General features: G+C 35.2%; 3 protein-coding genes across 3 annotated transcripts; all 3 read right to left on the minus strand.

Annotated features, from left to right (window-relative positions):
* Positions 1-2,031: 2,031 nt before the first annotated feature.
* Positions 2,032-3,216, minus strand: LOC144657069 (putative G-protein coupled receptor 63). The gene has a single exon (XM_078517362.1). It carries the CDS (start codon positions 3,214-3,216, stop codon positions 2,275-2,277), a length of 942 nt encoding a protein of 313 aa, XP_078373488.1. The 3' UTR covers positions 2,032-2,274.
* Positions 3,217-9,587: 6,371 nt separating this feature from the next.
* On the minus strand, positions 9,588-11,122 carry LOC144655923 (putative G-protein coupled receptor 45). The gene has a single exon (XM_078516110.1). The coding sequence runs from the start codon at positions 10,858-10,860 to the stop codon at positions 9,910-9,912; it is 951 nt and encodes a 316-aa protein (XP_078372236.1). The 5' UTR covers positions 10,861-11,122; the 3' UTR covers positions 9,588-9,909.
* Positions 11,123-15,985: 4,863 nt separating this feature from the next.
* Positions 15,986-16,930, minus strand: LOC144657863 (uncharacterized). The gene has a single exon (XM_078518225.1). The coding sequence runs from the start codon at positions 16,928-16,930 to the stop codon at positions 15,986-15,988; it is 945 nt and encodes a 314-aa protein (XP_078374351.1).
* Positions 16,931-17,782: the final 852 nt, after the last annotated feature.

Below are 17,782 nucleotides of genomic sequence, written 5' to 3' on the forward strand. Positions count from 1 at the left end.
CACTTTAATTAAACTAGGAGCTATTTCTAAAGATTTTTTGTTTCAGCAAACTGGGTTTCTGAGAACTTATTTTGTGCAACTTAAATATTAGGTTTCAAAGCCCAGCAATTATACGCTCGTTCTCCTTTTATTCATTTTAATTAATAAAAAAGAATACCTCGTCTATAAAAAAGAATTAAAAACAATACTTTCCTAAGGAGTTCTAAACTTATTCATTTTAATTAATAAAAAGAATATTGTTAAAAATAAAATCTAAGGAGTTCTAAACTCAGCAGGGGAAAATTACTTTGTGATTTTCTACCATAGAAACTCTTTACAATTCTGCCCTTGTTCTTTTTTTTTTCGATACAAATTAATAGCAAAGAATATACCGCTGCTAGGTTTTGAACAGCTGTAGATCACAATACTGTAACTTAAGACAAAGATTTTTGTTAAAAATGCGTTTGCTCACTATCGAACAGAAATATGAATATTCTGGTGGAAAATTGCTTTTAAAAAACTAGCTGATTGGTAAAAAAAGTCATTTTTGGACAATCTAGTATAAAAAATTAAATTGGTTTGGAGCCCATGGCGACAAACAAACATCAAAAATTACTTTCAAGGTCCCAGGAATGACTCATTTTAATTAAAAGCTAGGTGGTATAAAAATGGTATATATTATTATTGGTATTTTTATGGGCCCTCTATCGATCTATGCATGAGCTGGTAGAAAATTGAATTATAAGTAAATAGTAAAATTTGAAGCACACAGGTACAAAAAAGAACCAAAAATCACTTTCCCTTCGAGAAATGACTCTTATTTAAATTAAACAAACAATCATTAAAAATCATTTTCAAGGTTCCGGGAATGACTCATTTTAATTAAAAACTAAATGGTATAATTTTGGTAACATAAGGGCCTCTTTATCGATCTCTGAATGAGCTGGTAGAAAGTTGAATTAAACAGCAAGTCGTACGAGCTGTTCTCTTGAAAGGGATGCAGGTGCGTTTCCGAAATTAATAAATCGATCTTGTTCCCCTTTATCACCAGATATTTTAACTGCAAAAAAACGCTCAACTGCCGCCCCCCTTGTGACAATAAAAATTATGCTGAGGCAAAAAGTGGCATACAGGAAAGCAAAATAATAATTATACGTAAATAAATAAATTTTAAATTGGTTTAATTTGGAGCCCACAGGGACAAAAAAGAACCAAAAATCATTTTCCCTTCGAGAAATGACTCTTATTTAAATTAAACAAACAAACATCAAAAATCATTTTAAGGTTGGGAAGATTTAATTAAAAGCTAAATGCTACAGACACTGGTATAATAAGAGCCTCTCTCGAACTCTGCATGCGCTGGTGGAAAATTAAATGAAAAGGAGTGTACGAGCTGTTCTCTTGAAAGGAATGCTGCGTTTGATTATAATCGTTTTTTTTGGGCAAAAGTGGATAAAAGAAAAAAAAATTATTATTTTATAAATAAATAATAATTTTGGGCCCAAGAAAAAAAAAAAAAAAATAAATAAATTCAAATTTACTGTTACGAGCTTTGCTCATGAAGAAAAATCAAGGAGGTGCCTGAAGGGTTAAATGGAAACTAAGATTTTCCTATATTTTACGGGGAAAAGGGGAGGGGAATCATTATCATCATCATCATCATCATCTTATCATCATCATCATCATCAGTCCTTGTTGCGCCGATGGACGCATAAGGCCTGGGAATTGAATCACAAACCAAAAATTGGGAATGAGACTGAGATTTTGGCAGAAAAGGGTTAGGAAACGGGATTTGAGTAAACATTGGGCTGGGAAGTGGGATTAATACCCCCTCCCCCCCCCCTGACTCCTCACCGGCTCCCCAGGACCCTCTTCTAGCATTTTCCAGAAATATGAAATCAACACCTTTGGAAATAAGATCGAAATTCTGTTGGGATAAAAAGTGACTTATACAGCAAAAAAAAAAAAAAAATTTAATTGCAACTGGCAAAAATATTTTTGTTATAACGGGTCAAACGATTTTCTTCGTATAACAGTGTTTAGTAGGTAATTAAATATTAACACAATCGTTGTATTTCTTATTTTGGTAACTAGAAACACTTACAATGGTTTACAATAGTGTTTCTAAATACAATTTCTATTTCTGTTTTTTGTTTTGTTTACTTGTTAAGCTTAAGTCTTATGGCTGTTTCATTCCCGTTGTATTTATATTTTAAACTGAAATCTGATGATCATCATTCCTCGACCACTGTTTAATCTTTTAAGTATCTCACAAGTGTTGCAATATTAAAATTGTTACGAATTCTCCACGATTTCTTTGCAGCATAACTTCCTTACGATACTTCTTACACTATCTCTGATTTCCTTTATCCTCCAATAGTAAAGTAAGGGATTCATAATAGAAGATGAAAACACAACGGCCGTGCAAGCATTTAAGGCCGCTGTCGATAATTTAGTTCCAAATTTTTCCATAATGCTTAATGCCAAAAGGCAACACACGTAGGGAAGGTAACTCAGTAGAAATATTGCAAGAATATACAGAATAGTGAAAACGGATTTTTTGTATTTTTCGATGCCAATGGCGTTTTGATTTGCTTGCACTTGACTTTGATGTTCACGTATAATTTTAAAAACTTTGAAATAAGCGAAGACAATTAGAACAAAACAAAGTGCTGCCCCTAAAATAAAAGAGACAAGAAATGCACCAAAGATTTGGCTCTTATAATACCAGTTGTACACGTGACAAGCGAAAAACGCAATAAGAAAAACTACAAATGTGATATAAATAATAAAAACTCGTCGCACCGTAAGAAAAGATCTTCGGCTCATATGCAGCCATCTTTCTACAGCTATTATTGTCATGACGATGACCGTTAGAGAAGAAAAGTAGTAAGCAGCACTTTCTGTGATAACAACACCGATGCAGAACATCTTTCTGTTTCCTGATAATTCCGCCAACTTGTTCATAACAAAAAATGGTTGACTAAGTAACCCAGTACAAAAGTCTGTGAAGGCCAAACCAGCAAGAAGAACATAAGATGGAGTCCTGAGAGACGAGTTCTTCCAAATTGCCGCCATAATCAAAGCATTTCCCGCCACTGCCATCGGTGCTAGTAGTGATGTGACAGCACAGGCTGTAAGTGTTACTTGATAGTAAACTGAGGTGCTTTTACTGACGTTTGGAAAAAATAGAAACGAGCACCATCTCTCGGGTAAACGAGATGAATTGATAGCCATAGCCCAGAGCTTCTCTCAAATCTCGAACAGCTTCTATACAAAATACGGGTGAACAGTAAGTTTTTGCTTTTTCACTCTTATGGTCCTTGCTAATTTCGTTATGCCTTTTCTTCCCTTACAATTCTCTCAACGCTTTCTTGGGACCATTTAATTTCTAAAAGTCTGTGTACTTTCAATTCGGAGTGGGTCTGTATGCCAACTGAACTGTTTCGTGTTTAAAATGTAACCTAGCTAAAGTAAAAATCATATAAACATCACAAATAGCTCGAAACACCTTGGGAGAGCTTTACTCGTTATATCAACTTTATCTCATTGTGTTTGTTTTAGCTAGCTCGTTTAATTATTTCGCGTTAAATTGTTTCTTCAATGAAAGGAGTTCTTAGCTTACTTTCTAATTTTCTGCTATCGGAAACCTAAACAAACAATGTAATTTCTTTCTTTTTCGGTGCTATTCAATAGCAAAGAAATTACAGCAGTTAAGTTTGAAACTTTAGAATAACTTATAACAACGCGGATGTTTGTTAAAAATTGTTTGCTCGCTTTCAAACAGAAGTTGCTTTTGATGTGAAAACTGCTATAGAAAAAAAAAACATTGGTAGAAAACAGTTTAATTGGTTTGGAAGCCCATGGGGACAAACGAACAAAAAACCGTTGTTACTCTTCAGGAATCACTTCCTTTTTTCACTAAAAGCTGCATGCTATAAAATCGATTAGTTATATAAATTGTTCTATCGGTGTCTCTGCATGAGTATAAAGCTAAATTGCAGAACTTTTGTTCTGAGCTTTGCTCAAATAGACTTGGATTTTTTTTTTCATTTCGGAGAAATAGTGTGAAATAACTATTACTGAAAATGAGTGAAATAATGGCTGCCATAAAAACGCTTTACATTCAAAACTTTTTTCGATATTGCTTTTTAAAGTCTAATAAAATAAAAAAAGTATTTGTATATTGACACAAATTGTGTGGAAGGAAGCTAAAATTGATTAAATCAGGCTATTTTTTCTTTACAAGACAAACGACCCTCACTCATCTAGCAGTATCATACAAGACTGAAGTAGGTAATAAAATATAAAAGAATCGTAATTTTCATTGCGCTGACGAAAAAGCTTGGTTTCTACTGATTACTTCATGAAAGTTAATTACAAGGTTTCTTTTATTTGCAATAAGATATTCGATAAAAACATAACGAACTCCGTTTAAATATTTTTAAAAGACGACGACGTTTCCACGTTGACTCAACGTCATTATCAAGTCAAGAAAATATGCGATAATAAGATATAAATACTAAAAATAGTCAATAGGAATTAATTAATAAAAGTTTGTGAAGAAAAGTAAAAAGGAAAAATGTTCAGTGTGTCAAACAAAGAGTTTAGCATGTATGGAGTCAGTCTGTGTATTCAAATTTGGTCGAAGTTTCTTTATGAATAGCATCTCGTAAAAGAGGCAATCAAATTTTCCTCGGCATTTTTTCAGGACACGAAATTGGTTTTCCTTTAGGAGGTTCACATCGCAATGAGCTTCTTTGAAACGCTTTCGAATCGCCGATGATTTGTGTTCAGCAATGCGTTTGTGTAGGATTCGCGCTGTGTACCCGACATAATCCGCATGATGATTGACAATCGCCTGCTTGAGTTCCTTGTCTTGTTCCAGTTTTTTGCTGACGAAAACTGGTTGCACGGTGACGTTGATCTTGTGACTTAGATCGCATAATTGCCGTCTAACTGCATTGGCAGATGTCTGATCTTTGAATGATAAGACGGCAATTAAAGTGTTTTACAAAATCGCTACTTATACGTTTCTTTTAGTGCTAAATAAAATTTCTATTTCCGAACAGTTACCAAATTGTGTGAATGACGCTCTACTCTCTTGATGGTCATAATTTCTAAACAACTGTTTGTTTTGAACTGAACAAACCTTACAATATTAAAAATATTAAGATTCCTGTACATTTTCTTTACGACATAAATTCCTTATGATGCTTCTTATACTGTCTCTAATTTCCTTTATCCTCCAATAGTAAAGCAAGGGATTCACAAAAGACGAAGAAAAAAGTACGGTCGCGCAAACATTCATGGCCGCTGACGATAATTTAGTTCCGAACTTGTCCATAATGCTAAATACCAAAAGTCAACACAAGTAGGGAACGTAACTCAACAAAAATATTACAAGAATATGCAAAATTGTGAATACAGATTTTCTGTATTTTTCGATGTCAATGGCATTTTGATTTGTTTGTACTTGGTTTTGGTGGTGACGTATGATTTGAAAAACTTTAAAATAAGCGACAACAGTAATAACAAAACAAATTGCTGCGCATAAACTAAAAGTAACGCTATATATACACCCAAGAATTCATTAATATAATACCATATGTACATATAACAAGCAAAAACCGCAGTTTGTAAAACTACAAAAGTGATATAAATAATAATGACTCGACGAACTGTAGGAAGAGATCTTCGGCTCATATGCAGCCATCTTTCTACAGCGATAATTGTCATGGCAATGACTGTTAGGGAAGAAAGGTAGTATCCAAGACTTTCTTTGCCATCGGCACTAGTTTGATTACAGATCAAACGATCTTTATTCATCTTACGCTTCATTATTGTTATCAAAATTATCATCATCATCATCATCATATCATTATCATTATTATGGTCACTTTTTAAAGCTATTACAAATCAATTTCGGAAGTTGCTTTTACAATTTAATAAAGAGTTTGTACTTAAACTCTACATGTTCCCAAAAAAATTGAAAAAATTTAATCACGACCCTTTCGATATGCAAGAAGGGTACAACACTGTGGTATCTTAAGTCTGTTACTGATTAAATATATAACCTCTTTTTATTAATAACACTATTTTCTTTGGGAAAATTTTTTATCTGATCCCTTTGTCCAACCAAACGGCGCAAATTCACTTTCATATGTCAAATCTAAAACAGGATTGCAAAATTGTTATTGCAATTTATGGATGTTAAGTATCAATCCTAAAAAGGGTATAGCTTTCATATACACAATGAAGCCATCGAAATTGCTCAAAACTACACTTATTTTGGAACAATAAACTCTTCAACGGGTAACTTTTCATTTGCGCTTGACAAGTTAAAACAGAAGGCCCTTCACGCCCTTGCATGTACCACTGTGGTAGCCAGAAACCCTGGCTTCCAATGATTACTTCGAAAAAGGTAATAACAATGGTTCTAGTTAGTTTCTCTAAATGCAAAATATTTGTGAATTGTTGCTTAATTCTCGTGACTGTTTGATTCCCGTTGCACTTATATTTTCAGGAGAAATTAATGGTAATAATTCCCGAACCACAGCAGCTGTTTGTTTAGAAAAGTATCTTTCAAATGTAACAATATTGCAATTCTTATGATTACTCCCGATTTTCTTTACAGCATAACTTTTTAAGCATTGGCCTTACACTGTCTCTTATTTCCTTTATCCTCCAATAATAAAGCAAGGGATTGAAAAAAGATGAAGAAAAAACAACGACCGCACAAACAGTCTGGGTTCCTACCGCCAAGTCAGTTCCGCATTTGTCCATAATGCTGATCACCAAAAGGCAACGCACGAAGGGAACGTAACTCAGTAAAAATAAAGCAAGAATATACAGAATTGCGAATACAGATTTTTTTGTATTTTTGGATGTCAATGGCGTTTTGATTTGTTTGCACTTGACTTTGATGTTCACGTATGATTCGAAAAACTTTGAAGTAAGCGAAGACGGTGACAAGGAAACAAAAGGCTTTCCCCAGAACTAAAATAACCATAAATACACCGAAGTAGTCATTCGTATAATACCAATTGTACATGCGAAAAGTGTAAAACGCAATTAGCAAAACTACAAACGTGATATAAATTATAACGACTCGACGCACTGTAACAGGAGTTCTTCGGCTCATATGCAGCCATCTTTCTACAGCTATTATTGTCATGACCATACATGTCAGTGTGGAGAAATAGTATCCCACATTTTCCGTGATAACACCAGCAATGCAGAACATCTTTCTGTTCCCAGCCAATCCCGCTAAGTGGTACATAACAAAAACTGGTTGACTAAGTAACCCGGTGCAAAAGTCTGTGAAGGCCAAACCAGCAAGAAGAACATAAGATGGAGTCATTAGAGACAGGTTCCTCCAAATTGCTACCATAATGGTTACGTTACCCGCCACTGCCATCGGTGCTATAAGTAAGGTGACAACACACGTTGTAAGGGTTTCCTAAAAGTAAACTAAGGAACTGTGAGTAAATAGAAGCAAACACCAGCTGTCCGGTAGGCGAGAGGAATTGACGACCATTTCCAAGAGTTACCCTGAAACTACGGACAGCTCCACGGAAAAGGACGTGCGCAGTGATTTTTGGCTTTTACTCTTGTTTATGATTCCTGCTAATTTTCTTATTCCTCCTTCCTCCAAGACAAGTCTATGAACACTGAAAGTGTGTGTATGTTTAATTAGGCGTGGCTCTGTATGCCAACTAAACCGTACATGTGGTGTTGAAAAGGTAACGTAGCTAAACTAAAAACCATACAAACATCACAAATAGCTCGAAACAATTCGGAGGAGCTTTATAGTTATATCACCAAAAAACTCCTTTTATTTGTTTTAGTAGCTCTTTCGATTCGATTATTTTGCGTTCGATTGTTTTTCCAATGAAAGGGTTTCTTGGCTAACTTTGTAATTTTCTGCTATAGCAACCCCTAACATACAATTTATTTATTTTTTCTTTTTCTGCGCAATTCAAAAGTAAAGAAATTACAGCTGTCGGGTTTCTAACTGTAGAATTACTTGAGACAACCAAGATTTTTATTAAAATTTTCTTTGCACACTTTCAAACAGAAATTGCTTCTGACGAAAATATTGCTATTGAAATAAACCACACTGGTAGGGAAAAAACTCATTTTGAACTCTCTCGACTTAACAGTTTAATTGGTTTTATAGCCCATGGGGACAAACGAATAACTGCTAAATAGTCTAAAAAGCTGTATGGTTTTAAAATCGGGTATTATAACGATGTCTCTGCATGAGCGGGTATAAATTTATATCAAGCTGTTGGTTCGAAATAAACTTTTTGCATTTCGGAGAAGGAGTGAATAAACTGGATTTATATGTTTCATGGCTGCCCCAAAAACGCTTTACTTTCCAAACCGTCGTTCAATATTGCCTTAAAAATCAAATTTGTTTTGAGCCAAAGTGACGCTTTAAAGGGAAGCTAAATACAATTTCTTAAATCCTGGTGTTATAAATGGGTATAAACAAACACCAGCCGTCTGGTTAACAAGAGGAATTGACGGCCATTACGACATTTCGAACAGTTTCACTGCAGAGGAGGCGGCTGAAGCTCCTGCTCTTTTTGGTGATTTCGTTTTCTTTGCTGATATCTTTATTCACACTTACTCTTGGCCATTCAGTGAATTCAAACGTAATATTTAATTCCGAATTCGTTTATTTTGAATTCAGCATCCATGAGTAGGCCAACTAAGCTGCTCGGGGTTGGAAGATTAAAAAGGCTGAGCTAAAAATCATAGACGCATAACAAGTAAGACAAAACACCTTGGGCGAGTTTTCTTCATTCAGTCCGCCTAATATCAATGTATTTATTTCATTGAACTCTTTTAATCACTTCGCCTTCACTTGGTTTTCCAAGGGGTTCTAAACTCAGGGTAAAATAAGTTTGCAATTTCGTGCCATAGAAACTCTTAACAAAATCAATTGCCACTTATTTTTTTTGGTCGGGCGCCTTTCCCGGTGCGGAACACAGTGGCTTGCTTATTTTTATATAAAATCCCTTTTTTGTAAATTTTTAACATTTTTTTTTTTTTTTTTTTTAAAAAAACAAAAAAAAAAAAAAAAAAAAAAAAAAAAAAAAAAAAAAAAAAAAAAACTCTTAACAATTCTTGTATTTTTCGTGCAAATCAATAGCAAGGAAAAACACCTGTCAATTTTTTATTTGTAGAGTAACGACAAGGGTCCTTGTTAAAAATTGGTTTGCTCACTTTTTTAAATGATTGTTTCTGATGAGAAATAATTATGCCATTCAAAAAAATCAAACTGGCAGAAATTTTGGACACTATTGGCTAAAAAGTTAAATTGGTTTGGAAGTCCACAGGGACAGACAAATGACTCATATTTTATTAAAATTGGGTTTTGCAAGGGTCCCTCTGCATTAGAAGATAGAAAGTTAGATAAAACTTCTAGTGTTATGAGCTTTGCTCATAAAGGGAATTCTAGCATTTCGAAGAATAATTAAATCAATTTATTATAATTTTAGCAGGAAATTGTATGGCTGTTGTGAAAACGCTTTATTACAAACCATGTTGTGACAATGCCTTTGAAATCAAATTTTCTTAACTTTCACAGGAAAACAAAATAAAACTAATCAAGTCCGGCAAATTACTACAAGTCAAACGATCTTCATTTAACTAACAGTATAATAAGTAAGAAATGAAATATTGAAATAATCGTTGTATTTTTCTTTGCGGTAGCTCGAGAACCTGGCTTCCACTGGTTACTTTGCAAAAGGCAATTACAAGGTTTGTTTTATTCTACAATGAAATTTCCCTTTGCGATCAGCTGCTAAATTCTCATGACTTCGTGACTCACGTTGTACTGTTGTTTTCAGTAAAAATTTGACGGTGATCATTCTTTAACCACTGTTCTTTGAAGTATTTAACAAGTGGTACCATAGTTTAATTATTATGGTTGTAACTATGATTTGAGTTACATCCGAATTTCCTTACGATATTTCTTACACTATCTCTAATTTCTTTTATCCTGCTATAGTAAAGCAAGGGATTCAAAAACGATGAAGAAAACACAACTGCCAAGCAAGCATTTAAAGCCGCTGTCGATGATTTACTGCCGAATTCGTCCATAATGCCAATTACCAAAAGGCAGCATATGTAGGGAACGTAACTCAGTAAAAATATTGCAAGAATATACAAAATTGTGAATACAGACCTTTTGTATTTTTTAACGTCAATGTCTTCTCGATTTGTTTGCACTTGACTTTGATGGTGACGTATGACTCGGAAAACTTTCAAATAAGCAAAGATAGTGACAAAAAAACAAAGTGCTGCCCCCAAAACGAAAATAACAATAAATGCACTAAAGAATTTATTCGTATGATACCAATTGTACATGTGAGAAGCGAAAAACGCAACAAGTAAAACTGCAAACGTAATATAAATAATAACGATTCGACGGACTGTAAGTAGAGATCTTCGGCTCATATGCAGCCATCTTTCTACAGCTATTATTGTCATGACGATGGCTGTTAGAGAGGAAAAGTAGTATCCAGCGCTTTGTGTGATAACACCAGCAATGCAAAACATCTTTCTGTTTCCAGCGTATCTCGCCAATTGGTAAATAACAAAAAACGGTTGAGTAAGTAAGCCAGTGCAAAAGTCTGTGAAGGCCAAACCAGCAAGAAGAACATAAGATGGAGTTCTGAGAGACGGGTTCCTCCAAATTGTTGCCATAATCAAAGCATTTCCCGCCACTGCCATCGGTGCTAGAAGTGAAGTGACAATACAGGCTGTTAGAGATACCTGATAGTAAATTGAGGTGCTTTTACTGTCGTTTGATAAAGCCAGAAATAAACACCAGCTATCCTCTAAGCGAGAGGAATTGAAGGGCATTGCCGAAAGTTACTCTGAAACCTGGAACAGCTTCACTGAAAGGGACGTTAACAGTGAATTTTGGCTTTTCCAGTTTTCTATGGTCCTTGCTGATTGATATTCTTCCTTGGCAATTGAGTAAGCACTGTCTTGTGATATTAAATTCTGGAAAGTACGTGTCTGTGCCTTTTTCGGCGTGGATCAGTTTGCCAGCTGAAGTGTTTGGTTTGAGAATTTAATCAGGTTGAATTATGCAAAGGTCACAAATAACACAAAACAACTTGGGGGAGTTCAATTGTATTGATTAAATTTGCCTAACGACATAACCCTATTTGTTTTTGCATTCATTTTAAAATTGGATTGTTTCTTAAAGCCGGGTAAATTAAATGGGTAAACGGAAAAAGTTGCTTTTGACTCTTTTCAAGGCAAAATGTTCTTTTTTTCGATGAAACTCGGTAAAAACAACCAAGAGTATTAAATGTTTAAACCTTCTAGGGATGACTCATATTATAATTAAAAGCTACACGCTATGAACATTGGGTTTTATAAGGTTCTATCTGCATGAGCTAGTAAAGGCTGTGCCAGGCTCTCGGTCAGTGGAGCGATGCGCGGAAAAGAAGAAAAGAGGGGAAAAGAGGGGAAACTGAGAAACTGGGAGAGAGAATTGTTTCTATAGTCGAAGGGGCTCTTTCCCGACACATGCACATGAACTCTTTACAAATCTTCTATTTTTGCGATGCAAATCATTAGCAAAGAGGATACAGCTGTCAGGTTTCGGATTTTTGTTAAAAATTTGTTTGCTCACTTTTAAACAAATTGATTCTGATGAAATAATTGATAATGAAAAAAGCACCGTGGTAGAAAATTGCTCATTTTGCACACTCTCGGCTAAACAGTTAAATTGGTTTGGAAGTCCGTAGGGAAAAACAAAGATCAACGAAATCTCTTTAATCTTACAGAAATGACTCAATTTTAATTAAAAGCTACATGTTATGAGCATTGGGTATTTTAAAGGTCTCTCTGCATGACCTGGTGGAAAGTTGAAATGAAATCTGGTGCTATAAGCTTTACTCATGAAGGAAATTCTAGCATTTCTGAAATTAACGAAATCAATCTTTTTACTTTGTAGCAGGAAATTTATGACTGTCGCTTTATTTCAAACCATCTTCTGACAATGCCTTTGAAATCAAAATTACGGTCTTCATTCAGCTAACTGGTGTAATAACAATTACTAAGTAACGGAATATTAAAAGAATCATTTTATTTCTCATTGCGGTAGCCAAAACACCTGGCGCTACCACAGATTACTTCGTAAACGTTTATCACAAATTTTCTATTTTTTTCTAAACTCAATTTCTCTGCGGTCAGTTGATAAATTCTCATAACTGTCCGTTTCATATTGTACTGATATTTTGAAAGAAATTTGATGGTTATCGTTTTTAATTCGACCACTGTTTGTCTTTTAAAGTATCTTACAAGTGTAACAACATTGAAATTCTTCTGATTCCTCTCCGTTTTCTGTACAATACAAGTTCTTGCGATACTTCTTACACTCTCTATAATTTCCTTTATCCTCCAATAGTAAAGCAAGGGATTCACAAATGATGAAGAAAACACAACAACCATGCAAGCATTGAAGGCCGCTGTCGATGATTTAGTTCAGAATTCGTCCATTATGATAACTATCAAAAGGCAACACACGAAGGGAAGGTAAATCACAAAAAATATTTCAAGAGTATACAGAATTGTAAATACAGTCTTTTGATATTTCTCAATGTCAATGGCGTTTTGATTTGTTTGCACTTGACTTTGATGTTTACGTATGACTTGAAAACTTTAAAATAAGCGAAGAAGGTGATAAAAATACAAGATGCTGCCCCTAAAATGAAAATGACAACAAATGCACCAAAGATACATCTCGTATAATACCAGTTGTATACTTGACAAGAGGGATTGATCCTGTTGAGAAAATTGCTGTGGGCACGGAGCACACTGGCTGATCTCTTTTTGGATACTCTATACCGGGGGGTGGGGGGGGGTGATATCTTATAAGGGCTTAACGGGGACGTGCGGCCCGATAGGGTATGGTTTCCAGGCTTTTTTGCCTTGAGCGGGTGATTTCACCCCTTTTTGTCTTAAACGGGGTATCTTTCCATAGACCAATGTCAAACATAATAGACTTATATGCCTGCAGAGGTGTAAATTTATACAAACTTAGCCACAAACCAAATTTTCACAAACTTTTCTGTATTGCTGACTTACGTTAATCTCGGCATTGATACTTAGCTTAATTCACGATTACAACAAAGCCAGTGAGGTACTTGATTATGTCTTAGACGGGGCATCAAAAATTGGCATTCTGTCTTAAAAAATTTACATCCTCTGGGAATTAACAGACGTGACGAAACACGTCATTGACACTTGTTAGAACCAATCATTCTTTAGTATTTTATTTAAAATGTTTCTATTTGTAACGATCCTTTTACTTTTCTCATTTTTTTATTCTTCGCCCAGCCCCTGAGGAAGGTTTGTTTTGCAAACCGAAATATAGGGCAAAGTTTTTTCAATATATTCTAGTTTTTTATTTTTATCCACTTTGTTTATTTTTGACCGCTTTAGCCGTCAGGATCAGTTTGCCGTCTATATTTTCTGTCTTAAACAGGGTAGGAAAATCAGAGGTTCGTGTCTTAAACAGGGTCAGGGTTTGGGAGGCCGGACCGCACCACCCTACCCGAGATTATGTCGAGTCCTCCCCCGGGACTCTATATGTTTACCAGTTAAGTTGGTTTGGAAGCCCCTGTGAAGCCCCTGTGAAAAACAAACATCAAAAACGATTTTACCTTTTCAGGAATCACTTCTTGTTTAAATATGAGCTGTATGATATAAAAATCGGGTATAATAACAGTGTTGCTGCATGAGCTTGTATAGCTTTGAGCTTTGCTTGAGATGGAAATTACTTGTACATCGATAAAAAGGGTAAAATAACCGGATTTATTAATTTCATGGATGGCGTAAAAACGCTTTATATTCCAAACCATCTTGCAACAATGTCTTTAAAATCGAAATTATTTTGAGACGAAGTGTCCTGTACAAGAAAGCTAAATAAGAGTTAGATATTTTTTAAAACACGTAAAACGATCTTTACTTCTCTGACAGTATCATTAAAATTAGTGCTGAGAAATGGAATATTATAAAAATTGTTCCATTGTTCATTGCGTCAGCCAAAACCGGACTTCAAGTAATTACCAGGTTTCTATATAACACTGCCATCGGTGCTAGAAGTGATGTTACAACACAGGTTGTAAGAGTTTCCTGATAGTAAACTGAGGTGTTTCTACTGACGTTTGGAAAAAACAGAAACGAGCACCAGCTCTCCGGTAATCTCGAACAGCTTCTATGCAAAGTACGTGAACAGTAATTTTTTGGTTTTTCACTCCTATGATCCTTGGTCATTCCGTTATGCCTATTCTTCCCTTATAATTCTCTGAACGTTGTCTTGTGACATTTAATTTCTAAAAGTCTGTGTAATTTTAACTCGGTGTGGGTCTGTATGCCAACTGAACTGTTTCGTGTTGAAAATGTAACCTAGCTTAACTAAAAATCCCACAAACATCACAAATGGCTCGAAACGCCTTGGGAGAGCTTTACTCGTTACATCATCTTTATCTCATTGTGTTTGTTTTAGCGAGCTCTTTTAATTATTTCGCATTAAATTGATTCTCCGATGAAAGGGGTTCTTAGCTAACTTTCAAATTTTCTGCCAAAGGAAATCTAAACAAACAATGCAATTCTCTTCTTTTTCGGTGCCATTAAATAGCAAAGAAATTACAGCCGTCAGGTTTCGAACTGTCGAATAACTTATGACAACGCGGATTATTGTTAAAAAATCGTTTGCTCACTTTCAAACAGAAATTGCTTCTGATGAGGAAATTGCTATTGAAAAAAACCCACATTGGAAGTAAAAAATTTACTCACACTCGAAGCTAAACAGTTAAATTGGTTTGAAAGCCCATGAGGACAAACGAACAAAAACCATTATAACTCTTCAGGAATCACTTTTTGTTTTACTAAAAGCTGCATGCTAAATGCTATTGTAACGAGGTCTCTTCTCATGGGCCTATATGAAGCTAATTTTAAGAACTTTGGCTTCGAGCTTTGCCCAACTGGAGATGTAAATTATTGCATATCGGAAAAAAGTGAAATTAATGATTTTTTTTGGTTTAATGGCTTCCCTAAAAATGCTTTACATTCCAAACCAACTTCCAATATTGGTTTTAAAATCAGTACTGCTTTTAAAACCAAGTTGTTTTAGACAACTGGAAAGTGACTTGTGCAGAGAAGCTAAATAAGATTGATTAAATCCGGCTAATTTTGATACAGGTCAAACGACCCTCACTCATCTAGCAGTGTCATACGATAAAATAATCGTATTTCTCGTTGCGCTAGAGAAAAAGCCTGGCCTCCACTGATTACTTCGTTAAAGTTAATTACAAGGTTTCTGAACAAGTGTTACAATATTAAATTTCCTTTATCCTCCAATAGTAAAACAAGGGATTAAAAAAAAGATGAAGACCACGGAATGGCCGCGCAAACGTTCATGGCTGATGATTTAGTTCCAAATTCGTCCATAATGCTATTTATAAAAATATATTGCAAGAAGATATAGAATTGCGAACACAGAATTTTTGTATTTTTTGATGTCAATGGCGTTTTGATTTTTTGCACTTGACTTTGATGTTCGCCTATGATTTTAAAAAGTTTGAAATAAGCGAAGAAAGTGACAAAAAACCCCGCAAATTGCTGCCCCTACAATGAAAATGAAAATAAATGCACCAAAGAATATTTTCGTATAATACCAGGTGTACATATGACAAGCAAAACGTGACTTAAATAAAAACAACCCGACGCACTGTGAGAGGAGATCTTCGGCTCATATGTAGCCATCTTTCTACAGCTATAATTGTCATGAGGATGACTGTTAGAGAGGAAAAGTAGTATTTAAATTGTATGATAACACCAGCTACGCAGAACATCTTTTTATTTTCACCTTACCGCGTTAAATCATTCCTCAACTACTGTTCTTTTGTTTGAAGTATTACAGCTTCTTACAGTGTAACAATGTTGTAACGGTGTTACAATATTAACATTATGATTCCTCTCCGTTTTTTTTCCAAATCAAGTTCCTTACGGTACTTCTTACACTGTCTCTAATTTCCTTTACCCTACGATAGTAAAGCAATGGATTCACAAACGATGATGAAAACACAATGGCCGCGCAAGCATTCATGGCTGTTGAATATGTTTCGGTTTTGAAATCATCCATAATAATGCTAATTACCAAAAAGCAACACACGTAGGGAACGTAACTCAGTAAAAATATTGCAAGAATATACAGAATTGTGAATACAGATTTTTTGTATTTTTCGATATCGATGGCATTTTGATTCGTTTGCACTTGATTTTGATGTTCACGTATTATTTTAAAAACTTTTAAATAAGCAAAGAAAGTGATGAAAAAACAAAGTCCTGCAGCTATTATGAAAATAACAATAAATGCACTGAAGAAATTATTCGTATAATACCAGTTGTACATGTGACCAGCGAAAAACGCAATAAGCAAAACTACAAACGTGATATAAATAATAACGACTCGATGCACTGTAAGAAGAGATCTTCGGCTCATATGCAGCCATCTTTCTACAGCTATTATTGTCATGACGATGACTGTTAGAGAGGAAAAGTAGTATCCAGCGCTCTGTGTGATAACACCAGCAAAGCAGTACATCTTTCTGTTCAGAGCTAATCTCGCCCATTGGTACATAACAAAAAATGGTTGACTCAGTAATCCAGTGCAAAAGTCTGTGAAGGCCAAACCAGCAAGAAGAACATAAGATGGAGTCCTGAGAGACGGGTTTCTCCAAATTGCCGCCATGATTAAAGCATTTCCCACCACCGTCATCGGTGCTAGAAGTGAGGTGACAACACAGGCTGAAACAGTCACCTGATAGTTAACTGAGGTGCTTTTGCTTGCGCTAGAAAAAGGTAAGAACAAACACCAGCTGTCCTGTAAACGAGAGGAATTTAAGGCCATTTCTCTTTGTGAAGTTTGGAAGAGCTTCACGGCAAAGAATTTGCGCTGACTGTTGGCTCTTTTTTGGCGATTTCGTCAGTTATCTTTGCCGGTTTTCTCAATCCCACTCTTTCCTGAACACAATCCTAACATTTAATTCCTTATTGGCGTATTATTAATTCGGCGTGGGTCATTATGCCCACTGAATTGGTTGCTGTGTTGAAAAGGTAACAAGGGATACAGACCTCACAAGTTAACGGCACAAAACACCTAGGGGGAACGTTTTTATTAAATTAATTAATGTAATATCACGGTATTTTTTCTGTAGGCACCTTTATTTTGCACTTATTTGTTTCTGCAACAGATTTAAACTGGAAGGAAAATTAATTTGTAATTTTCTTCCAAAGCAATTCTTGACCATTCGCTTTTTTCTATCGGTTTAAATCAATAGCAAGGGGAAAACAGCTGTCAGGTTTATTGGTAAAATGTAGAATACAGAAAACGCATCTTGTAAACAATTTCTTCGGTAACTTAACGACACGAATTTAATCTCAAGAAAAACATTTTTGTTAAAGTGTACACTGGTAGCGAATTGCTCATTTTGGACACTCTAGGGTAAATAGCTGATTTGGTCGGCAAGCTCAAAAGAAAAGCACAGAGGCACTCGTCAGACAGTCTTTGTAACTATTTGGGAATCATGCTTAAAAGTTTTTCAAATGACAGTATAAGCCCCTTACCTTAATATCAAATCCAACCGCCCGTGTTGACACCTTACTTCTTACACCGATGGCAGTGGCGTGAAATGCTTTCATTATGGCGGCAATTTGAAGGATCCCGTCTCTCAGGACTCCATCTTATGTTCTTCTTACTGAT

Source organism: Oculina patagonica, chromosome 6 (assembly GCF_052425735.1).
Source record: "Oculina patagonica isolate OP01 chromosome 6, crgOcupat, whole genome shotgun sequence".
Classification (NCBI taxonomy): Eukaryota; Metazoa; Cnidaria; class Anthozoa; order Scleractinia; family Oculinidae; genus Oculina; species Oculina patagonica.

Coding starts and splice junctions, on each gene's coding strand:
- LOC144657069 (XM_078517362.1), bottom strand. CDS start 3,216: ATGGCTATCAATTCATCTCGTTTACCCGAGAGATGGTGCTCGTTTCTA.
- LOC144655923 (XM_078516110.1), bottom strand. CDS start 10,860: ATGCCCTTCAATTCCTCTCGCTTAGAGGATAGCTGGTGTTTATTTCTG.
- LOC144657863 (XM_078518225.1), bottom strand. CDS start 16,930: ATGGCCTTAAATTCCTCTCGTTTACAGGACAGCTGGTGTTTGTTCTTA.